The 25,447-nt window shown below is 43.4% G+C and overlaps 1 protein-coding gene across 4 annotated transcripts in view; it reads right to left on the bottom strand.

The window, feature by feature from the left end:
• NSD3 (nuclear receptor binding SET domain protein 3) overlaps positions 1 to 25,447 on the bottom strand; it is a 1,432,226-nt gene that overhangs the window by 1,153,236 nt on the left and 253,543 nt on the right. For all 4 annotated transcript variants that reach the window (XM_069214018.1, XM_069214019.1, XM_069214020.1 and 1 more), the window contains exon 5: positions 4,705 to 5,259. In XM_069214018.1, the coding sequence (XP_069070119.1) occupies positions 4,705 to 5,259 (555 nt within the window). The remainder of the gene's footprint in view (positions 1 to 4,704; positions 5,260 to 25,447) is intronic.

Raw genomic sequence — 25,447 nt, 5'->3', positions numbered from 1 at the left:
TGAAAGAGGGTATTTTGAATTTTACAGATGAAAGACCTGGTTGACATTTAAAAAATCTCAGATGGTGCAGAGTACTCCACACTTTTCCTCACAAGAAAGCAGTGGTGTTTTATACTACCATATATTCCATGAGTGCAAGCGTCTCTAGAGTTCCTAAGAGAATGAACTTTCGACTTTATATGATGTTCTTGATGCTCTGATGGGACAGAGGCAAAACGGAGGAAGGCAACAGGGGCTGGTGTACAGCACAAACAGAACCCATGAAATGGTAGAGATTTAGGCTGAGTTGCGGTAGTAAAGGAAAACTCCTCTCTCTGGAATAGAGAGGGCTTGGATGGAGCTCATAAAATGGAAGACCCGAGAGGAAAATGGCAGATCCTTGGGGAATGTACCATTCTTCTTAACTGCCTTGCACAGTTGCACGACAGTCAGAGCGAAATGGGTTCTTCACAACTATCAGGAGGCTGCTGAGATTTTTCTGGGCATACAGAAACTTGAGCCATGCCAGCCTGTGCATGGAAAGGTCACAGTTCGTGGTCCCAGCACATGTGTAAAGGAGGCGCTGGTAGTTAATAAATTTTTGCACAGTAGCTTTTTTTGCCCAGAACCAGCAAATATAATCCACTTATAAATGTGTTCTAGAACTTTGTTAACAATATCTGGCTAGTAATTAAAATAAACAAAAGCAGAAATGTAATGTTATGAATTAATACATTCAATTTTGTTGAAAGTCCTATTTAGTATCATGTCCCGGCCTTTGCAGTCTCTTAAAACAATGACAAATAACCAATATTTCTTTCTTGGAAATGTGACAACTTTAGCTTCTGGAGAGGATGATAGGCGCATGTGAATCTACAGCACCACATAAACGAAGAGTTGCTCACAGAGTAACAATACATTTGTAGCCTGTGTGGCTGTAGATACATACGTCAACTGTAAAGCAGTACTCCACTAAGCGGTGGCTAACCAGGTGATGGTGCAATGGTCTGAAACAGGGTCCTAAGGACAGTTTGAGCTATTTTGGATTGCTATCGTGCAAGAAAATCCACACAATAAAGCTTTATAAATATGCACAGAGTTGACTAAGTGCAGCCTTACAAATATTTGATAAGGGGATGGTCCCCAGAAAAACCACCTTGTTCGCGGGTAGAGTGGCCTTGGGCAGGAAGGTAGAGTTTTTTTTTTAGCTTTTAGTTTACATGCATTTAACAATCCACCTGGTGATCCCTGTCTTAGAAACGGCATGACCGTTATGAGGCTGTGAATAGGCTACAAAGATTTGTTGCGTTTTACTGAAGCATTTGATTCAATCTATATAATATAGAAGAGCACAATTAACATCTAGTGTGTGGAGTGCTCTTTAAGCTACCAAGTCAGACCGTGGGAAAAATTCTGGGTGCTCTCTGGTTTGAGTAAGGGCAAATGGTAGACCACCTTAGGTAAGAATTTAGGGTTGGTTCTAAGACCAACCCTGTCGAGGTGGAGGGGGAAGAAAGGTTCCTCTAGTGTAAGGATGTGTAGTTCATTGATACATGTAAAAGACCTAATGGTATATCAGACAATCAACTTTCCAACAGGAACTGCAGAGGGCATTAATGCAGTGGTTCAAACGGACACCCCATAAAATCTAGTAAGCACAATATTGAGGTCCCAGATTGGTTATGGAGGTATCCTTGGTGGAATGATACATCCAAGGCCTCCATAAAATATGTGAGGATTGGATTTTAAAGGGAAAAGAGTGTTACCTGTTCTGCATGTATGCAGCAACAGCAGCTAGCCGTAACCTAATTGATATGTATGGCCATGCACTCTTGTGGTAAACCAAGGTAATCAAATTCTAGGACCTCAGGAGCCAAACTGCCTAGTTCAGTTGTCTGGGGTGTGGGTGTCTAACTTTTTCATGGCTTTGTGAGAGACAGTCCGGCCTGTTGTGGGGCTTCTCTTGAGTGGCAACAGACATTTACTGATGGGTTGAGAACCATAGGTTTGTCTGGCCCATGTCGGAGCTACCTGATTGATGGCCGTTGGTCTCAGCTTCCTGACCAAGTACAGTATCCAAGTTAGAAAACGAAAAGCATAGGCGATGATCCATGACCAGTTTAGCCACAGGGCACTTTGAATTTTTATATGTAGTGAAAAAGTCTATCATTTTGGGTGCCCCATCTCTGAAAGTAAAGGAGTAGGACTTGTGGGTGGAGTTCCCATTTGTGGACTTGTTGCTGCGTGCTGCTGTGCAGGTCTGCAAAGTTGCTGTCCACTCCCGGAAGATACTCTGCTAGATTAACTTCGTTACGGATAGTCCAGTGCCAGATTCATTGTGCGAGGGCCAGTAGCCGGGGGGGGGCAGAGTGTGTCCCTCCTTGTTTTTGATGATAGGACATGGCACTCATGTAGTCTGTGCACACAAGTACTACCTGACCTTGAATCTGTTGAAGAAAGGCTTAGCGATCTAGGAGAATGGCTAACAGGTCCGGGTGGCTGGTAAAGGGGTTCAAGAAACCTGAACTGTCATATTGCAGAGATGTTACCACCCCCTCCCCTTTCTGGTGTTTCTCTAATTGTCCCAGTGCTTGTGACCATTGGCTTACTCTGCTTGTCAGGACGCTGAACGTCACTTGTGAGTTCCTTGCAGTGGTGACAATCAGGGAGACTGGTACGACATGATGCTTGATCTTCAGTGGGTCAGAGAGTGGCGCTGGCTTCTACTTTTTTCTAAACAAGGTATGACTACTCAGGATTGACCGGGTCCTTAAACATTTCAGGGGCAGATTTTATCATGCCCTTAAGCGCAGGGAGGTACTGAATGTAAAACAATGCATTTAAAAGATTCAGGGAGGACATAGAGGTCCACCTTATGACAGGCGGATAAGCGTTTAATAACACTGTGATACATCATGGTGTCATTCGACGTGAAAGCCCTGACTGCGACATGTTCTAGATATGGGGCTGTCTGAGTGTCCAAATCATAATCCTCCCATGAGCATCTGAGGACCAGGGTAGACTGGGGCAAAGTCCTCAGTGAAAGAATATGGGCTAAGACTGCCCGTATCAGAGTATGACTCCGGTGACCCCTGAGGGAAAGTCCTAGAAAATGAGGGGGAAGGGGTGGGAGAGGATGAGGGGGTGGTGGAGCATGTGGTGGTGGAAGAGGGGAAGGAGGAGCAGAATCTTTGTCTTTAGGCCTCTTTGAGGACAAAGGAGGCACAGAAGTGTCTGGTAGCAGGACTTCTCCAAAAGTGAGCATGCACTTCTTAGGCAGAGTTTTAAGGCAGCAAACTTGTCTGTGCACAGGTGGACAATGGTTCTCTATTGTCGATCCTCTAGCTCCTGCAGTAGCCTCTTGAGGATTAACCTTTCCTCCATCTTGTGAGAGAGTGGTTTCTAAGCAGACAGCGATTTTGGGGTTGACATCAGCATGTTCGGCACTGATGGTGCTTTTGGCGTCAATGGTGGGGGTCTGGGTTTGAAGTGTTGGCACCGACAGGCATCGTCAAATTTGAGGGTTGCCAAGGCTCTTGAAAGAATCTTTCCTCAGCTCTGAGGCCTTTCTTCGGTGTTGTCTAGTGCTCCAGGGCGGTGGTGTCCAGAAGGTGGTGGCAGTTTAGGCATAGGATTTAATTCCCATCCCAAGAGGGGCGGTGCACTGCTCTGACATGCGGCCATTTCTGGGCTCAGAGAGGCTTGAGTAGCGATAGTAATCATGCAAGGCGTGGTTTTCAAACGAGGTGGGGAGTCAGCCAAGGTGGATGGAGCATCCTTGGGTGTTGTCACTTCTTCCAGAAGATCTCCCCCCCCCCTCCCCCCCCCTCCCCCCCGGAGACGTTGGAGTCGATCTTAGGACAGGGCTGGCATGCTGGGAGGTCAGGTGCCTTATCCAATTCCTCCTCTTCAACGCTGACCAGGTCAGCCTCACCGAAGATGTAGGGCATTTCCTAGGAAGACAAACATTCTGCTGTTGCATCGTTAATGCAAAGTGTTCTTCTGCAGAACGCTGAAGCAGGAGTCACGCTGGCTCTCGTCATGCTCTAGTGATAGGCATGGACTGCAGGCGGTATGGAAATCGAGCAGAATAGGCACTATAAGAGGGGGAAAATTAATCGAAAAGTCTTCTTGCAATGGGTTGGAAGGCCATGCCAGCAAGCAGCAAACTTGTTTAGACCGGAAGCAGCACTGATTTACATCTGGACCTGATGGCGGAGAAATACACTATTACAATATGGTCGGTGCCTATGCACACCCAAGACAAGACGAGGAGTCACTGAGACCTTGTCACCCAAAAGACTTCTTTGAAGAAAAACAAATTGCAATTGTCCGAGCCCAACTCTAAATGGCAGGAGATACAATGAAGAGCATACTACACTTGCTACAAACATACATTTTATGCAATGGCAGTGAAAATAAATATGGCCCAATAACCCATATCATTTAGAGAACCTGTATTAATAAATATGAGTCATGACTCCTCCCCACCTTCAACAATGTCAATAAATTGCACATTACACTCTATACATCTGTACACGTAAACACAAATATTTTTCAAAAATGCAACAAAATGTACAAGAGCAGCCACAGTCAAAGGGTCTGAAAAGGTCTGTGCAGCACAGACCTGCTTTCTGACACATACCATTCCCTGAAAGCATTTACTGGACACAAGCTGCCCCCCTATGCAGACATGAGTTAGTGGTGATGTAAAGGAAGTACTACCTTAGTTGTATACACAAACTGGTCAATTAATTTGCCATCCCCTGCAGCACTCTGAAGAGCAAATACATGTTCAATCTTCACCACCGGAGACATGTTACATTTCTGAAGGTCCAGGCCCCCCTTGTGCATCATGACTGAAGGAGGCAGAGATTTCCGAGCAGCAACTGTTTTCCATGCTACTTTGACAGGAGGAAGCTCTTCATCCACACTCACAAGTCTCCTCAGACTTTGTCTCCGTACCTCAGTGTTCGGTAAAGAGGGAGTGGGTGATAGGGGGGATTCTGGTGTTGGATCGGGAGATGGAATGGTTGCCACCTCAACATTAGCTTGTTCTGGCTCACTGCTTGAAACAGACTTCGACCTTCGATGTCTTTTATACTCCATTTTAGGAGCTGCAGTCTTTTTCAGCTCCGGCAAATGTGTTGGCTCCTCATCCACATAAATGAAGGTATATTGCTCTATTCTCTCTTCTCTGCTCATTTTTAGAGCTTTTTCAGCATGGGCAATGCCGATCTCCCACTGTGCCTTCTCCCGTTGCGGTCTTGGTTTTCGCATCTTAAAAAGAAAAAACATATTTAAGCCAACGCAATCTGAGTCACATTAACATGAATATACAAGAAAAACAGAACTACTGATTGTTTTACCAGCCTGTAGTACATCATTCTAATATAAAGAACAGGCAGGAAAATTACTAGAACATTCAACATTCTGAAGCACACATTAAAAAACAGCTGCTGTAGTTCCTCTTAAGTGCTAGAAATGGGTATACTGTTTCAAACTAATGAAACTAAGGGCATGTGAAACTCGCGCTACTTGCATAATTACATGATAATTTGGAAAAGTTCTGCGAATTGACGTGAGGATGCATTTTTTTTGCAAAATAAACGGTGCAAAAAAATGAAGTGCCATGAAAAATAGACTATGTTCTGCACGTTCCTGTGCCCTGTCCTCTACTGATGCGTTTTTTTGGGTCGTACAGTCTTTAATTAGGTGACCAGGAGTGAGATTTGTATAAGAAGTGCAATGCTAAACGGAGGAAAATATGCACAATGACACCGGCAAACCGAAAACTGGACCCAAGCTTTTAAAAATATAAATAAAAACTGGAGAGAGTAATAGCCTTGCTTTCACAACACGTTAAATATTAAACACTGACGAAACAACAGGTTTGATTTTAATGACTCATGCATTCAAACAGAGGCATGTCTAGATACTATTTGCATCTGAGCAAGACTTTTTGTCATAATGGAGAGAAATCCAAAGAGAACATATGAGAGAGAGAAACATCACAAAAGAGCATGCGAGGGAGAGAGAGAGCCAGCAAGAAAGAATTGGGTCCCGTAATCTTCAATGAACCACCCAGCCAAGAATACTAGCATCAAAACTGCTTGAGCAGTGCCCCAGTAGCAGTAAAAATGATGGACTGGCATGATCCCCGGTGCCGGAAGAGTGGGGGGCAAGGAGAGAGGACCTTTAGAGCAGTGGTTCTCAACCTGTAGACCAGGGACCCCTCGGGGGGGGTCAGCACAGCCTTCTCAGGGGGTCCGTGACTGCTGAGTAAAAGTGCAGGTGCATCAAACTAAATATAGTATGGACAAAGTGGGCCTTCAATTGAATTTAGAAAAACTCCAACCTTCCTATCAAAATGATTTTGTTTTTTAATTTATATTTGTTTGCGAATTAAATAAATGTGTTATCATTTGTGTGTTTGTTGGAATGCTTGTTTCGGTATTTTTTGTGTAGTGTTTTGGGGAATCAAATCATTGTCATTGTTTAGGATGGGGTCGCTGGCTTCCAGTAATGAATAAGGGGGCTGGGTGGAAATGGGGGGGGGCACAGATTCCAATATTGATTCAGTGGGGGTCCTTGGGTTCCTGGGTTCCAGTAATGATAACGTGGGGGTCCAAAAAAGTCAAAATATTGTTTACTGTGTGAGCAGTGCCTTGGAGGAAGAGCAGAGATAAACGCCGGCAGGGGAAAATAGTAACTGGCATGTTCACTCTATACACAGTGCACCTTTAGAAGGGAAGAGGAGTAACTGCTGCACATAAAAGGTTGTATAAAAAGTGGTGAGATTGGACGAGCAAGATGGCCATTTTCAAAGTCTCGCAAGACAGAGTTTTTTGTTTTTGGTGTTGCAAGACTCAAAGGGGCAGCCATCCCGATATGCAAGAGACTAAGGACCCTCTGGAGCAAATGCTGGTCAAAGCGTCTGAGCTCTTATCTAACCATGAGCCCATTTGGCTTTCTAAGAGTTAACATAAAAAGAAACTGAGAAAGCTGAAGAAAGTTTAAAGAGCCTCATATTTGATGGCAGATCTAGAAACGCTGCTCTACAATTTGCAGTCACAACTAGCTTGGTAAGAGGAATCAAATGTCATAATTAGAATGCACTGGCCCAATCTGATAGTGTACTGTAGACAATATAAAAGGTAAGAGAGAAATGATGGCGAATACAGTTACGCCATCTTCAGATAAAGATTTAACGGTAACTAAATCAGATCACGCCTCAGAACTGCCACATGTTAACTGTGGAATCATTTAAAAAGCCCTCTCACAAGCTAGTAAGAATTTTCCCTGCCCACACTGATATATTGAGCCATTGCTTAAACAGCACCAATACAACCAAACCCAAAGAAGAAATGAGGAAAAAACTTGTTGGTAAGAACACACCGAGTACCACCGGTTTGCCAACAGCTTTAATGATAAGCACTGAATAGTCAAAGACATATGCAAGATTCCCAGAGCACTTCCTTCAAGAATATGAGTCCCTATATTCCACCTTTACCTTTCTTTTATAATGTCATATCTTCTTATTTAATGTTATAGAATTAACAGCCTGTAAAATGGGCTACAGTGACCAATTGCAGTTATTCACTTCAAAAGAAAATGGGAAATACTTAAAATATGTCAAGGTCAGCAGAAAAATAGGTGATATGGAAAAACCTTTTTCACAAACCTTTTTAAAAACAATGAAGGAAAAAACAAGGTCATTGCAACCATACTGTCTGCAGCCATTCCTGGATGAAAACAGACATGGCGTCTTTAAAGGCTCCAAGCTCTCGAGTAACCCATCTTGCCATGGAGGTGGCTGATACCCCAATTCTTTTTTCTGGCTCCTAGTAACAGGATCATAGAGCACTGAGCTTGGCCTCTTTAAGCTTTTCACATTGGAAATTGTTTCAAAGCCACTTTAAAAAAAATCTTAACTCAACGTCATTGGCATTCTAGAGAATTGTTCTGTAATTTTCTGGTAGAAAATACTTTTCTCACTTGGCAAATATCTCTTTTTGCCGACTGCCCAGATTGAAGAGTCCTCTCTGTGGGGCTTCTATCACTGATCCCTGATGGTGGTGACAAGCACTTTTGAAACACTGATCCCCTGACCTCTATAAAGGGCCACTGTTGCCTCTTTTACTGATACACTGATTTTCCACAGTGATCAGTAATAATTCCTGAAACACTAATCCCCTGAGTAGGGTTCCTGATCCTCACTTTTTTAAAGGTCAATCGTTTCCTCTTTCACTGATTCACCGATCCCCCACATTAATCAGTTTGCAATACTGAAATAGTTATAAATCTACAGTGTTTCCAACTTTCCGCTAAATCCTAGAACCATACACCACAGGGGTAACTGGAAAGGGGTTCCTCACTTGTTTTTGGCATTGAGTGCCTGCATCGCCACCATCGGTCATGATTCATTACTACACCAGGGACCTTCTATGCCATATGAGTACCTCTACCCTTTGGGTGCTTCCAATTATCTCCCTCCGTTCTGATGATGATTCCTCTTAAGTAATTTTACCGGGTCAAATCATCAACTTAACACCAGTGGACAGTTTTTTGATTTGGAACATTTCACTCTGTTCCATAGTACAATTTGGCAATCCAATGTATCCACTTTAGTCACTACCTTTGAAGTTTGCTGCATAGCACGTGCACATTTTATATTCACCTATCTCACTTTCAGTGCGCTGCTGCATTGTTGGGAGCACCCTGCTATTTTGAATTGCCGAAATTCAGAGTTGTATAAATCCCACTATTGCTAAACGCGGTTTCTTGGGCACATTTTAAAAAATGCACACCTTTCCTTCATACACATTTTTCATGCAGATGTTTCCATATACATTGAAGCACAGTCTGCACAGATTGAATAACACACGTGCAGGTCAGTAGTTGGCTATGGGCATATAGTGTTTTAGGACAAACACTATTCCAGTGACCAGAAAGGTCTGACAAACGTGACACTATTACTTTTCTAAATTGTACATCAGGGCAAAAAAATGACAGATTAAAACAGTTAACTACTTCTGTTTTTACGTATTATTATTATTATTTTTATACAGCAATTAGTTTCTTTGGGTAAACAGAGCGATATACATAAATGGCTCTGTGCAGAATTCAGACTTTTTTCCTAGTTTTCAGAAATGCTTAGCTTTCTTGGTTCACCCAGGGGTTTCACACCTGTTTTCACCACATACCCAAAGTAAGTTAAAACCACAAACACACACACAAAAAATAGGAAAAATGGATTACCACTTGAAAATAAAATTGAAAACTGTGGTAAAACAATAGTTGTTTCTTCAACTCTTCACCTCAAAGCAGCAAAGATGGCTATATTAGTACATCAGATTTTTTGATGCTGCTATTTTTAGGAAAAAAACAAATACACTTTCTTCCACAGCACTTTTTCCTTTTCGTCACGACAAACCCAAAATCTGGAGATATTTTGGCTGTTTTCTCAGCTCCCTCCAAAGAAATACACAAATTCTGGGTAATTTTTCAATCCCAAACGTGCAAAAAAAGAAGAAAAAAATAAACACATGTGGCCCAGGTATCCTTTGTAGAAAAACAATTCTAGGGTAAAAGTGCTTTCAAAGATAAGTAACACATTTTGGTAGATACTTTTCAGCTCAGATTCTTCTCCTTAGAACAGATAAAGAAGCACCTACGCCAGGTGGAAAGTCTGTGGAGTTGGCTTAAACCAAAATAGTCTTGCATGATCGACTGGGTAAAATGTATTTTCTTCTGAAACCAGTTGTCAAGGCAGTAGTGCTTTCTGAATGTTTACACGGATGTCAACAATACAGCCTGGCAAACGTCAAGGATAGGCACTCCACGTGCCACAGCAGAGGTAGCAGTCTTAGCACTGCTGGAATTGGCTCTCAAACCTTCTTAAGTCTGCTTTTTGGTCAGTAGGTAGCAGATCTTAGTGCAGGGACTACCCACCTCATCAAGGTAATGTTCTGCCTTGCCTTCCCCTTTTTCACTCCAAACAACCCCACAGAAAGCTAATAGTCCACATGATGGCCCTTGGTATGATCTATACAAAAGCTTAAAGCCCTTTTGGTGTCCAATTAATAGTGCCTCTCCGCCTCTTCAGAGTGGTGAAGGAGAGCAAAGAACTTTGGTAGAGTGATAGACTGCAATGGAAGACAGTGACAACTTCTGGTAGATGGTCGTCATTGTCCTCAGCACCATAATCATAATGACGTATGGCGCTTTCAAGCTCAGGCGATGTAGCGAGCAGCTATTCATCGGCTTGACGGGCATACACAGGAGGAATGTCAAAACTAATTTAAGGTCCCACTGTGGCATCACAAATAGATTGGGGTGGATGTGTGCCAAACGTTCCATAAATATCATCACAGTACGTTATTTAAACTAGGACGATTCGCTTGGCAAAACATACAGTATGAAATACCCAACAAATAATATCCTTTTGTGGTGCTAACTGCAAGGCCTTGCTAGGCTAAAGACAAACAAAAAGACATCTGACAGCTTCACCTGCAAGTGGTCAGTGTTATGAACATTACAGAAAATTACAAATTTAACCCAGTAACGGGCATAAATACATTTCTATGGAAGAATGCCTGGCATCAAGGATGACATCCACCGCTTTAGGCAGCAAACTACATGCAATTAATTGGCACTGCTTAATCGCCATGAGCATAGGAGCAGATTACGTACTTTAGGGTGGAGGACAATGCCCTGTTCCTGGAACAAGAGATTCTCATGAAGTGGCACCCTAATGAGAGGTGGAGATGCTAATGTCCGTAGGTTCTGGTACCACACTGACTTGGTTCAATTTGGAGACACTAGGATGACTTGGGTTGGGTGTTCCTGATTTTTTCAGAACTCGGGGAAGGATACAGAGGCAGGAATATGTGTTCTATTGAGTTGACAAGTGTTAATGTGGAAACTCCAACGCACAAAGTTTTTCCACCAGCCAGGATGTAAACACTACACCTAATCTGATCAGGTGTACTAAGCAGGCATCAACTGATAGTTTATCCAGTCTGGTGTTATCAGGATGTTGCCCTAGTGCTCAAACTAGAGATGCAAAGCTTCCAGGAAGAGAACCCAGGACTGCAATCTGCCTTGCCTGTTGCAGTACCACTTGGCAGTGCAGTTGTTTGCGAGAATCCGCACCTGCCTCACCTTGATGAATCACAGGAAGGTCCTTAGAGCCAAATGTAGGGACCACATCTCCAGCACACTTATGTGGAGCCAAGCCTTTGATAGAGGCAAGAGACCAGTCAATCTCCACCATCTGGGTGGGAGAGGAGTCTCTCAGTGGATCCACTGTGCTCGAGCGGCTAACACTGCAAACCTTAAGCAGCCTCCTTCAAGACCTGAAGGGTGTCTGCAAGATTTCCTTGATGCTGGGCCCACTGGAACTTCAAAGTCCACTGCAGAGCACGCATGTGCACCTGGCATACAGTAGTTGAAGAGGATACACAAAGCCAAGAAGCCTCAGAATTTGTTCTCACCAGTCCATGACCAACCCTGAAATATTGGGATCATAGCCGGATGTCCTAGACTAGTTGAGGCAGAGGAAAAGCCCTGAACTGCAATGTGTTTAGGATTGCTGCAATGAAATGAAGCCTCACTAAAGGAATCAGACGAGACTTCGGCTCATTTATGGTCAACCCAACAATGTCAAGAGGTCCACCTTCGTCCACAGCTGTTCCACGACTGACTGCGTCAAGCGTGTCTTCAGCAGCCAGTTACGGATAAACAGGCATCTCTGACCTCCGCAAATGGGCAGTGAACTACGTCATCACTTTCATGAATTCTTGACATCATGAAGCCATTGGGTATTCCCTTTGGAACTAGAGTGCAGAACAGTGTCAAGTTCTTCTTTGCTTTCTTATGTTTGCATCTGGACTTAACTTAACAGAGGAATTTGTGAGCAAAAATGAACAGTTGCGAAGTCCAAACATGCGACTTAGAGCATGAGCAGGACTTAAGCGAAGGCAGTAACTACTACTTGTATTCGGCTACATACATCTTTGTCTCCTGGAGCCCAGACTCCAAAGACACCTAGAGTGGGTCCATGACCGACATCTGCTTCCTGCAGTCACAATATGACTTGAAAACGGACATTTCAGAGGGGGCATTTTTTTCCCCTAGAGACTATGAAATGTTTTAGAAGTCACAGAAAAAAACAGAAAAAACATGAGCAGTGCTCCGGATCCATGTGGGAAAGCAAAGAAAAGAAAGAAAAAAACTGACATCAGCATGCAGGGGTGTTTCAGCTCTGTGAGCCAGGGTGGAACTGCACACCGCCAGTTACTGGCGAGTGAGATAACAACTATGAATAAAATCCCAGGACAAACTCTGGTGGCTGGGGAGTATTCTAAGGTGAGAAATCTGTGGTCCGAGGTATCCATCAGAAGGAGAAATGGGCTGAGCCATACACATCTGACTTTGAAAAGCATGAAATTACCATTACAAGGAGATTGTAAATTGGATGCGACCTCTGGCCTAAATGGTATTTCTAACAGGATGTTTAAAGAGGACTCAAAAGTATGGAGCCTCCTGGCTCCATCCATTATGCAAATCCAATACAGTGAACAAAGCTATTCCAATAACCTGGAAGGGATCTATGTTAAACCCATTATTTATGTAGAGGGAACCCTCCCTTGCATCTAGCCATAGAATGATAGCTCTACTGGACGTTGATTCCAACTTCTGCCTTTGCAATGCAAGCCAAGCTAGGAATGTGATGGGGATGCTGTGCTGCTGCTGGTGGGCTCTAAACTACAATTTCAGGCGGGCCTGAGGCAGGAGGAGGTCGCCTCATCACATTTCACACCAGGAGGAGCACTTAAGGATTTGCCAGCACCCACTGCGTGGTATGCGCCAGGCGTGTGCGCAGGTTAAGAGCAGGCCTGTCTTCACCCATCCATGCCTGGATGAGGCTGGGCCCCCTCTCTGTGCTTTGGTCTTATGAGAGGGGTCCGCTCTCCAGTTTTCAACACGAGTGTCTACTGGAGTGAGTAGTAACCTTTTTTTTGCTTATGGAGGCATTAGCATATTTCGAAACTTGCACAGAGTTTGCCACTGGCCCAAGGGTGTTTGCAAATTTTGGAATTCTCATTGGACATTTGGGAAGCACAAGCATCAATCGGCTGCTGCTTCCCCGAAGCCCACCACGATAGATAAGATGCTACAAAAAGCGATTGGGGTTGTAGCGACTGAGACTGAATTAACTGCAAGACAGCTATCTTTAAGCTATGATCTCTCCAGTCCCACTGTGGAAACCCATCCTGCTACTTCTGGAGGTCTAGAGTGCCCTAATTGTGACTCAATGGAGGGGCCTATCTGGTCAGGGGACGTTAAGGTTGCTAAACAAGGTCAGGCTTTATCATGCAGTGACTGCAGGTCCAAGCTTAGGAGTGCAGACACCAATAAATTGAAGACGATGACATCCAAGTCAGTGCAAAACCATAAGGGCACAAGGGGGGAGGAGACTACCAGATTTAGTAACGCTAATGCCCTTGTTGCGCAAACCAGTTTGGAGAACATTTATTTCACTGGGATAATTCCACCAGGAAAGAACTTGTGGCTGAAATAAAAAATGTGTTGATGACTGCACTTGCGGGGGAACTCACTGCCCTGGTAGCGCGCTTACAAAAATTGGAAGTAGCCTGTAGGGATGTCTCGAGCCTAGTTCATGTGGTGACAAAGAGGGTGATATCAGTAAAAATCCAGACCGAACTAGGTCAAGGGGCACAGCCTCGCAATATCCAAATGTGCTCTGATGTTGCCCCCATTGGAAGAGGGAATGGTCAAGTTATGAATGATGGTTGTTTAAAGTCAACCTGGTTGCACAGAGATGGTCCAAATTTGAGTCATAATCCAGGGAGAATATATTATTCACTTAGTGAGGGAGGGGAAGTTTAAGCTTTTGTCACCGATGATAGTTTGAGGTGTCCGGTAATTAACTTACACCCCGCCTCATGTCCTTCTGTGGTGGTGCTCTCTGCGGTTCCCGAGCTTAAGCGGGACAGAGGGAATCTAAGGAAGAACAAACCAACAAATGCTTACACTGGTTTTTGCACAACAGGAATCCTACACCCACCTTGGCAGGTAACATATACTTCTTACCAGAAGAGTAAGTTAAATAGGCAAAATCCCACATGATCATTCAGGCAATGGCGTGGTTGTTAATTGCAAAGAGAATCTTATGCCCAAAGTGTCGACTTGCGTATAATGATTTTACCATTGGGCTATTTTAACAAACCCTCCCATTTTGTAATACCCGGAAGACAGGCCCCAAATATGTGGCATTCTCCCGCTTACTATCATAAGGCTGTAACAAAGGACTATAAGGGTCACAGGGTTAGGGCAACTATTGCTAATACTTCTGATACTTTGGAGGAGGTGGATTGATGTAGGGCTGTTGGGGAACACGAAGCTCAAAGGTTATTAAAATCCTTTGTCAGATCCTGTATCAAAGAGCAGGCACTAAGGCTCAATGACTCTTGGATATGGAGTAGCTTATTCAGTTTTATTAACAGGGTCATCTTTGAGTGCGGTATATTTGGATGCAAGGGTTATTTGATAATAGATACATCGGAAGTGTTCCATGGCTTTGATGAATGATTCTTCTCTGGAGAAAGATACGGCTAGTCACGCAAATAGTAGTTTTTTCTCTAATGGGATGTTCTCGGTGTGCAAAGCAGGAAGGAATCCAATGGTGACAAATGTAGAGCCCATGTCTAATATTAGCATGACTGAGATGACCCCAAGTACCCTTATATTGATAGGTTTAGTTACAGAGGATGGCGAGGTTACAACAGGGGTTATGGTTGAGCGGGAGGTGAATGGATGCAAGTGTATTGAGGCCCTTAATTGTCAGGCAAGGTCCCCCAATACAGGTCAAGTGCTTTCTTTGAATACAAGGGGGTATAGGGCTGACCGGGAGGTCATTGGAAGACAGTGTAGCGAGGCAAGGCCCTTAATTGTCAGGCAAGGTCCTCCAGTCAGTTAAAGGTCTTTCTTGGAATATAGCTAGTCTACAGGGAAAACTGGACAATGCTGACTGGGTTTCATTTATAAACCAGTATATTATCTGCTTATTACAAGAAACCTAGACTAAAGAGGATTTTCATCATCTAGGTTTTGCTACATATTTCAAGGCTGCATGTAGAGTGGAGAAAGGAGGCCCATCTGGAAGACTATCTATATGGGTAGCCTCTCACTTGGGCTGATCCATCAGGATTGTGGAGTAAGTAATAAGGATGTTTCATGTCTCTCACTCACTTCTTTGAGAACAATTGGTTTGTTTGTGATCAATGTTTGTTCTAGGCCAGTAAGTACTGGCCTACAGTCCTTGGTGGTGGAGAGTTCGTCTGACTTTTTATACCTACTTGCAGAGAGCGTTTAAATTGATTGGAGGGGATTTTAACTGTCACTTTGAGCCCCTTACTGTCTGCAAAGATGAATTTGCATTTGCTGAAGACCAATTTTGTTGCCTGGTACCCTTTTAGTGAAGAAATGTATCTCGTTGGCTATACAGATTAATGCACTTGCACTGAATCACTCCATACGTGCACGCAAATGGCGCATTAAATCTGCCAGAATGGGTCTCACAAGTACAATCGATTAAGCAGAACCTCTTTGATAGACTATATTTTTGTTGATGTCAGATTGTGTGTATATGTCATGGACATGGAAACTATCATGAGGCATAATAATGATCACAACACACTTTCACTCGAATTGGGGATCCCATGTCAGAGGGGTGACGCTTAAGGGACATCTACATTGGATGCCAGGGGTATGTTGGGACCTAACAGGGGTAGAATCAAGTGGAATGAAATTACCTGGTTCCCTAAATCTTCTAGCCAGCTTTATGCTGCCATTGGGCTTGGCCTTGGAAAAGCTGGGTAAGATCTTAGGTGAGCACTAACCAGTGGTGCAGTGTCGCGCCAATACACACAGTTAGTTGGGGAGTTTAGAAAACCCCTGCCACATGGTTTAACAAGCAGTGCCGCCTGGCAAAAAATAATCTTTTAAGGGCTAATAGAGCAAAAAAACCTTGGTTAGTACAAACTGACAGAAGGCACTATAAAAGTAGCTTAGTCTCTGCAAAGAGAGAGTGGCGAACTCAAAGATGGGAGCCTATGCACTTTGTTGTGAGGTATAAGAACTTAAAAGCATTTTAGAGAATTGTTGCCTCATGCGGTCAAAGGGCTTTGAGAACAACATCTCTGCGGAACAGTGGTCTGAGCACTTTCGGTCCTTATATTACCTCCAACCCGATGGTGACGATTTCTTGGGTAAAAGTGTAGATGAAGCGCTGCCCCCCGAAAAGCAAGAGGCCTGTCCTATGATTACTATTAAGGAGCTGCGTGATGCCACTACTAGAATTGCTCCTGACAAGGCTCCTGGCTTACATAATATTCAGGGGATTTATATTTTCTGCACTTAAAATTTGGGCATCTTATCTTGGGGTTGTTTTTAATGCCATTTTGGAGGGGATGCTCACTCCATCATCATGGGTTGGTGCTGAAATAATACCTATTTATAAACAGGGCTCCCCATTAATCCCAGTTAACTATAGGCCAATCAGCTTTATAGATACAATGCAAAACTGTTTGCACAAGTGATTTTAGGGAAACGTAAGGCTTGGATTGAAGCAAATAATGTTCTCTTGCCCCTTCAGGCTGGGTTTAGGCAATGTACCTCCAAAATTGACTAAGTACTTTGTCTCCAACTTATTTATTGGAAAACTGTGGGGTTGGAGGGTGCCAGTCTCTATGTAATATTAGTGGATCTACGGACAGCATTTGATCTGGTTCCTAGAGACACCCTATGGAAGGTTTTGGTCAACATGGGGATCACTATCTTTTTGTGTATCATCACAGGGAGAATCCATGAGGGGGATTTTGCCCAGGTTTGGTTTGGTAAATTGGGAGAACTTACTGAACCCTTTCCTGTCAGAAAAGATGTCAGGCAGGTTTGCGTTTTGGCCCCTAAATTATTTTCACTGTACATCAATGGGTTGATTCAAGCTATGATTGTTACCAGCGACGCCCCTAGATTAGCCTCACTTAAGGTTCCTGTGTTGAAGTTCGCAGATGACATTCTGCTCTTGTTGGAATCCCCGATGGGCCTACAAAGGATTCTAGTTAGATTTGATGACTTTTGTAGGGCGAATAGGGTTGGAATCAGCGTGAAAAAATCTAAGTACATGGTCTTCAACTCCTTCCCATCTACCAGGCCAGGCCAGGCCACAAACTAAACGGGATACCTTTGGAGAGGGTCAAGGTGTTTGATTATTTGGGGATTTTGTTAAATAAACATATGGACTGGTTATCGCACATCAACAAACAAAAACTTAGATTGGCTCAGTTTACTGGTGGTCTGCTGAGAGTCTTTAAAGGTTCACACTTGAAGCCAATCAGTCCGGTGTGCGAACTATATAGGTTGAAAGCCCTGAGGGTGGTTATGTATGGGGCGGAACAGTGGCGGCATAAACTGGCTAGTGGTATTTCAAAGGTGGAGAATGTATTTTTTATACAAATATTAAATCTTCACCCCAAGCACTTCACTAGTACCCGAGGCTTGATCTGGGTGGTAGGCTGAAAGCAGAGGAATTGGGTCGGAGGTCCCTCCTCTTCTGGAGAAGAGTATGGGTTATCCCTGAATTAATGTCTTATATAAAGGGCCTGGAGGAGATATTTGGCTCTTTAGGTGGCAGAAAATGTCCATGGCTTCGGCACATTAGGGATGCTTTGAAAAATATGGGCCGGGCTAGTTTGTGGGAGCAGCCTGAGGTGGTCTGCCAAACAATTTCTAAGAGTGATTTGGCCACGTCCTATAAGCACTTTAATTTGTCTGTACTTTTGACAAACTCAAAGTATGGTTTTATGACTCTTACATTTTTGGATTTTAATGACTACTATGGATTAGAATCTTTTTTAGATGAGGTGCATCCGATGTTAGCAAGAAAGCTGTATCTACAGCTCAGACATGGATCTCTGCTCCTAACTAGCAAGTGGGAGAAAAGTGGCAATGGATCGAGTATGCTCTGCTCTGCCCTGCATGGGGTCTGGCAGACGAGATCGAGGCTCACCTTTTTTTTGTTTTGTAAAGCCTATAAGCACCCAAGGTCTAAATGGTTGGTCGCATTATGTACAAACCTTGACATAATGTAACATCCAGAGGAGCTTAGATTTTTGAAAAACAATCTTCAGCAACCTTTTGTTTTTGCTGTATCTAGGTATCTGTTTATGGCTTGGTGCAATCGTAAAAGGTGCATGTAGTCGATCCTTATGTTCTTGGGGGGTGATTTTCCTGTCTCTGCATTTTATGTTTTTAATATTTTATTTAATGATATATGTATTTGATATATGTTTTATAAGTGTAATGAACTGGATGCAATGTAGTTGATTTTATTTATTGATGTACTTTTTTTGGCTTTGAGCCGAAATACAGTTTGCTAATGAATGAGAAGATGGGATGTCCATTAATAACCCAATATCAGTTTATCAACTAGATTTCACAGCCAATAGTAACAATATCGATAATATCCACTCCTGCTCCCTAATGACTCACAACATAATCAAAGTGAGGAAATATATGGAAAATGACACTTACCCAGTGTACATCTGTTCGTGGCATGAGACGCTGCAGATTCACATGCTGTGCATTATCCTGCCATCTAGTGTTGGGCTCGGAGTGTTACAAGTTGTTTTTCTTCGAAGAAGTCTTTCGATTCACAAGATCAAGGGACTCCTCCCTTTCAGCTCCATTGCGCATGGGCGTCGACTCCATCTTAGATTGTTTTCCCCGCAGAGGGTGAGGTAGGAGTTGTGTATATAGTAAAAAATGCCCGTGCAATGGAGTGAGTATGTATGTACATAATGTGTATAAAAAATAGTATATATTTACAAATTTACAAATGTACAAGTTTGATCAACTTAAACGGCTACAGGCTCCCGGGGAGGCGGGAGGGCGCATGTGAATCTGCAGCGTCTCATGCCACGAACAGATGTACACTGGGTAAGTGACATTTTCCGTTCGATGGCATGTGTAGCTGCAGATAGACTAGTAAGCAGTTGTCTCCCCAAAAGCGGTGGCTTAGCCTGTAGGAGTTGAAGTTGTCTGGAATAATGTTCTTAATACAGCCTGCCCTACTGTGGCTTGTTGTGTTGTTAACACATCTACACAGTAATGTTTTGTGAATGTATGAGGCGTAGACCATGTGGCCGCCTTACAGATTTCTGAAATAGGTATATTTCCTAAAAAGGCCATTGTGGCGCCTTTCTTCCTAGTGGAGTGTGCATTTGGTGTAATAGGCAGATCTCTTTTTGCTTTGATATAGCAGGTTTTAATACATTTTACTATCCATCTGGCAATGCCTTGTTTGGATATTGGATTTCCTGCATGAGGTTTTTGGAAGGCTACAAACAATTGTCTAGTCTTGCGAAATTGTTTTGTTCTGTCGATGTAATACATTAGTGCTCTTTTGATGTCTAACGTATGTAAGGCTCTTTCGGCTACTGAGTCTGGTTGTGGAAAAAAGACTGGGAGTTCCACTGTTTGGTTTAGGTGGAACGGTGATATAACTTTTGGCACAAATTTTGGATTTGTACGGAGAACCACTTTATGTTCATGTATTTGTATAAATGGTTCTTGTATAGTGAATGCTTGTATTTCACTTACTCTTCTGAGAGATGTGATAGCTATTAGGAAGCCTACTTTCCAGGTTAAGTATTGCATCCCACAAGAGTGCATGGGTTCAAATGATGGACCCATGAGTCGTGTTAGTACAATATTGAGGTTCCACGAGGGAACTGGTGGTGTTCTCGGGGGTATGATTCTTTTTAAACCTTCCATAAACGCTTTAATGACATGTATTCTAAAGAGTGATGTTGAATGTGTAATCTGCAGATAGGCAGATATTGCTGTAAGATGTATTTTGATAGAAGAAAATGCTAGTTTTGATTTTTGTAAGTGTAATAAATAGCTTACAATGTTTTTGGCAGAAGCATGTAGCGGTTGAATTTGATTATTATGGCAGTAGTAAACAAATCTTTTCCATTTGTTTGCGTAACAATGTCTTGTAGTAGGTTTCCTGGCTTGTTTAATGACTTCCATACATTCTTGTGTAAGGTCTAAATGACCAAACTCTAAGATTTCAGGAGCCAGATTGCTAGATTGAGCGATGCTGGATTCGGGTGTCTGATCTGCTGTTTGTGTTGAGTTAACAGATCTGGTGTGTTTGGTAGTTTGATATGAGGTACTACTGACAGGTCTAGTAGAGTCGTATACCATGGTTGGCGAGCCCAGGTTGGTGCTATTAGTATTAGTTTGAGTTTGTTTTGACTCAATTTGTTTACTAGATAAGGAAGGAGTGGGAGAGGGGGAAAAGCGTAGGCAAATATCCCTGACCAACTCATCCATAGCGCATTGCCCTTGGACTGAGGGTGTGGATACCTGGACGCAGAGTTTTGGCATTTTGCGTTTTCCTTTGTTGTGAATAGGTCTATTTCTGGTGTTCCCCAGCGTAGAAAGTAAGTTTGTAGTATCTGGGGATGAATTTCCCATTCGTGTGTCTGTTGGTGAGCTCGACTGAGATTGTCGGCCAACTGGTTCTGAATCCCTGGGATGTATTGTGCTATTAGGCGAATGTGAATCGCTCAATGCCAAATCCTCTGTGCTAAGAGACACAGTTGTGACGAGTGTGTCCCTCCTTGTTTGTTTAAGTAATACATTTTCGTCATGTTGTCTGTTTTGACAAGAATGTGTTTGTGGACTATTAGCGGTTGAAATGCTTTCAATGCTAGAAACCTAGGAGTTTCATTACAAACCTTACCTGATAGTGTTGGTTTGGGTACATGTTTCATATTACATTTTGGAAGGCTTGTACCCTTTGTGGGCTTGGAGTGACCATCCCCTTTTGTGTGTTGATTGTTGCTCCAAAGTATTGTTGTATTTGACACGGTTTTAGATGTGATTTTTGGTAGTTTATCGAGAACCATAGTTTCTGAAGGGTTTCTATGACATATTTTGTGTGTAGAAGACATTGTTGCTGAGTGCTGGTTTTTATTAACCAATCGTCTAAGTAAGGGAAGATGTTGCCATGTAGTCCTGTTGTTTGCGCAAGGGAATCACGTCTTGAAGTGTCACCATGTGAAAGTGATCTGATTTGATGTAAAGGTTCAGTGTTCTGAGGTCTAATATGGGTCTCAGTGTTTTGTCATTTTTTGGAATTAGGAAATACAGGGAGTAAACCCCTGTTCCTTTTTGATGGTTGGGTACTAGTTCTACTGCCTCTTTTTGTAACAATGCTTGGACTTCTAGTTGTAGCAGGTCTAAGTGTTGTTTGGTCATATTGAGTGCTCTTGGAGGCACATCCGGTGGCAAATGTAGGAATTCTATGCAATAACCATGTTGGACAATGGCTACGACCCACGCGTCCGTAGTTATATGTTCCCAGTTGTGGTAATAATCTGTAAGTCTCCCCCCCACTGGTGTTGTGTGGTGGGGGTTTGTGACGTTGAAATCACTGTTTGGTTTGTGAGGTTTTTAGACACTGGAATTTCCCTCTTGTTTTAGGGAACTGTCCACCTCTATATTGTCCTCGAAAACCTCCCCTCTGATACTGGCCCTGATATGTGGGTCTGACTTGTGAGGTGGAAGGCTCTGTGGTTTGGGCCCGAAACCGCCCTCTAAAGTGTGGCTTCCTAAAAGTGCCACCGCCCTGTGGGGAGTAGAGCGCGTCCATGTCTTTGGCCGTGTCCGTGTCTTTTTTCAGTTTTTCTATCGCTGTATCCACCTCCGGCCCAAACAAATGTTGTTCGTTAAAAGGCATATTCAGCACAGCCTGCTGGATTTCTGGCTTAAATCCGGAGGTTCGTAACCATGCGTGTCTTCGAATGGTTACTGCTGTGTTCACTGTCCTCGCTGCCGTGTCTGCTGAGTCCATAGCCGACCTTATTTGGTTGTTCGAGATAGCTTGGCCCTCCTCAACAACCTGTTGGGCACGTTTGTGGAACTCTTTGGGAAAGTGCTGAATGAGATGTTGCATTTCATCCCAATGTGCCCTGTCGTATCGTGCCAACAGAGCTTGCGAATTGGCAATTCGCCATTGATTGGCTGCCTGTGCTGCCACCCTTTTGCCTGCTGCATCGAATTTTCGACTTTCTTTGTCGGGCGGTGGTGCGTCTCCAGATGTTTGTGAGTTCGCCCTTTTCCGGGCTGCTCCTACCACCACCGAATCAGGAGTTAACTGTTGTGTGATATACACAGGGTCGCTAGGGGGAGGTTTATATTTCTTCTCCACCCTAGGTGTGATGGCTCTGCCTTTGACCGGTTCCTGAAACACTTGCTTGGTGTGTTTTAACATGCCTGGCAGCATTGGCAAGCTTTGGTATTGGCTGTGTGTAGATGAGAGGGTGTTGAACAAATAATCGTCCTCTATGGGCTCTGCATGCAATGCTACATTATGAAATGTAGCTGCCCTTGAAACCACCTGCATGTATGCTGTGCTGTCCTCAGGTGGTGACGGCCTTGCTGGGTAGCAATCAGGACTATTGTCAGAGACCGGTGCATCATACAAATCCCACACATCCGGGTCATCTTGGCTCATCCCTGTGTGTGTTGGTGACTGCTTCATTGGGGGTGTTGCTACCGGGGACAAATGTGGCGACTGTGTTGGCGATTGCTGTGGCGAGAAACGTGGTGGTGTCTTTTCTTTAGCCACTTTCGCCTTTGGCTGCATTTCTGCCTCCTGGAATGCGAGCTTGCGCTTCATCTTTATTGCAGGAAGAGTTCTGATTCTCCCCGTCTCCTTTTGTATATGCAGCCTCCTCTGGGTATGGTCTGGCTCTCCCATGCCCAGTTCTTGTTCAAACCAGTGACCTTGTAATTGTTTTGATAGTCTTTTTTGGCTCAGAGGAAACCTTTTTGACTTTCGGAGTGCCGAACTCTCGATGCCGAGTCTGTTCGGAGCCGGTATCTCGACCGGAGTCGGATGTCTTCGGCTGCTGGGAGGCCTTTTTCGGTGCCGATGTTAGGTCACCGTGTTTTCGGGTTGAGCCATGGCCTATTGGCGGTGGCGTCCCCTTGGCCTTCATTATTTTTGTGTGAGTTTTTACCGGGGCTGGTTTACTCACAGTTTGTTGTGTCTTCGGCTGGTCGGTGTTGGACTCGTCAGAGTCCGAATCTCGAATGGAGAATCTCTCCTCTTCTTCGACGTCGGTGTGTCCGGCCGGTGTCGACGCCATCTGGAATCTTCTTGCTCTTCGATCCCTCAGTGTTTTCTTGGATCGAAATGCCCGACAGGCCTCGCAAGTATCCTCTTTGTGTTCGGGGGACAAACACAGATCACAGACCAAGTGTTGGTCTGTATAAGGATACGTAGCGTGGCAGTTGGGGCAGAAGCGGAAGGGGGTCCGGTCCATGAGTTTTGAAGATGGACGCGGTCGGGCTGACCAGGCCCCGCCGAGGAGTGGAAGCCCCGAAGGGCCGCCGGAGCTCTTCTTTCTTCGGTCTCGATGTGTTAGTACTAACCCGATACCGAGCACAAACAATACCGTCGAATTTTCCGATGGATAACTATCTTTTCCAAACCGAATTACGGAGCAAAGAGGAACACGTCCGAATCCGATGGCGGAAAGAAAACAATCTAAGATGGAGTCGACGCCCATGCGCAATGGAGCCGAAAGGGAGGAGTCCCTCGATCTCGTGACTCGAAAAGACTTCTTAGAAGAAAAAAAACTTGTAACACTCCGAGCCCAACACTAGATGGCAGGATAATGCACAGCATGTGTATCTGCAGCTACACATGCCATCGAACATATATATATATCATTTGATAAAGTAGGGACTAATGGTGGAAGAAACTGCAAAGTTGGGGTAGGCAATTTACTATATTGTAGTAAGGGTCAGATTCAAGCTAAGAGAATTCCTGCATCTCCAGTAAGCCTCACACTTACAGAGGTTTAAAACAGGGGTGCATTATACAGAGCCAGATCTTTTCCACCAAGTCTAGGATATACAACTTTCATATTTTACAGTAGTACGAAGATGAAACAATACTATTTGCCTGTACTACAGCTAGTCTCTAGTGCTCAACTTGATAAATATAATGGTTTTAATAAGCTAATTATGAATGGAAAGAATTCTGGAATTGTGGTGTTTGGCTGGTAACATTGCTGAATAAAACAATGGTGGAAATAAAACATACCCTGTTGGAAGGTTCTATAAATAAGACTAAGTGGTACCTGGATGGATGAGCAGTTAGGAGAAACGGAAGCTTGGATCCTTAAAAACTAATCTGAGAAGCTTAGCATATGTACTGAAATTCTAGAATAATCTGTCCTCTGATCCAAATCCTACCCATTGCAGAACTGCAGTTAATTCCGTCACTGTTAGATGTTCTCCTAGCTTTAGCCAGGAAAACTGTCAATCTAGGTAGACCGATCAAAATGTTATGCACTTTTCTCAGTTTTCCAATTATCAAAGTCCAGTTTTTGAAGGTAACTCAGATAAGAATTTCTTTCAGGTAGAAATAGATACCTTATATTTAAAATATGAAATCTGGAAGGACACTCAGCATTCATCTGTCATCCAGATACATATGCAACCTATGGGAATTAATCACCTAGTCATTGAGGGCTTAGTATTATATTGAACTTTCATAACTAAGTCTAACTTAGCAGCTAAACTTCATCCTTGAAAAAGATAGGAGTGGAAAGATTGCAAGTAAAGAACATCTTAATCTGGGTCATTAAAAGTTTGTATCAGTAACAATAAGAAATACATTTCTACTCATTTGCTTTTTATTGCTTGATTTGTAAGAATTTAGGGGTTCCTGGTCCTCTAACAGTGCACTGAGGCATCACTTCAAACTTTGAAAGGAATCTTTTGTGCCTATTCGTACTCACTGCTAGAACATTTATGGCGTGAGTTTAACGAAAATGGCATTCCACACCCTATACCCTCACACATCTGTTCGTCGTGACCTCAATAATGAGAACATTCTAACTTGTGACTTTGATATGCCCTTTACATAAACGACAATCATTATGTTTTCTATAGTTAGTTATAAAGCTCCAAATATAACTAAAATGCACTGCTGTACATAGGTGACGCATAGAACGTGACAACAGGATGCCAACAGTCAATCATAGTTAATTATAATAAAGGTAGACTACAAATCTCAACTCCTCCAAATAAGTCATAGGAATGGGTGAGCTTCCAGTGACAGAGGCTCATAAGAAGCCTTCCTTAGACTTCCTCAAACTGTTTGTAGCTGATCATTAAGTTGATATGTTTCTCAAAAGCAACCACAGTGTACTACTCTTCCATTCTTTTTTTTAATAAAAGATGGTACTAGTCTTTCAATAATGCAAAATACCTACTTTGACTACCACTAGTGCTGTGCAACAGTCACTGGACACCATGCCATAATGTAGAAAGATCTGTCACGTTATGC

This window comes from Pleurodeles waltl, chromosome 11 (genome assembly GCF_031143425.1).
Source record: "Pleurodeles waltl isolate 20211129_DDA chromosome 11, aPleWal1.hap1.20221129, whole genome shotgun sequence".
NCBI classification, from domain to species: Eukaryota; Metazoa; Chordata; class Amphibia; order Caudata; family Salamandridae; genus Pleurodeles; species Pleurodeles waltl.
Note: the sequence above shows the minus strand (reverse complement) of the source record. Positions and strands in the feature narration are given on the sequence as shown.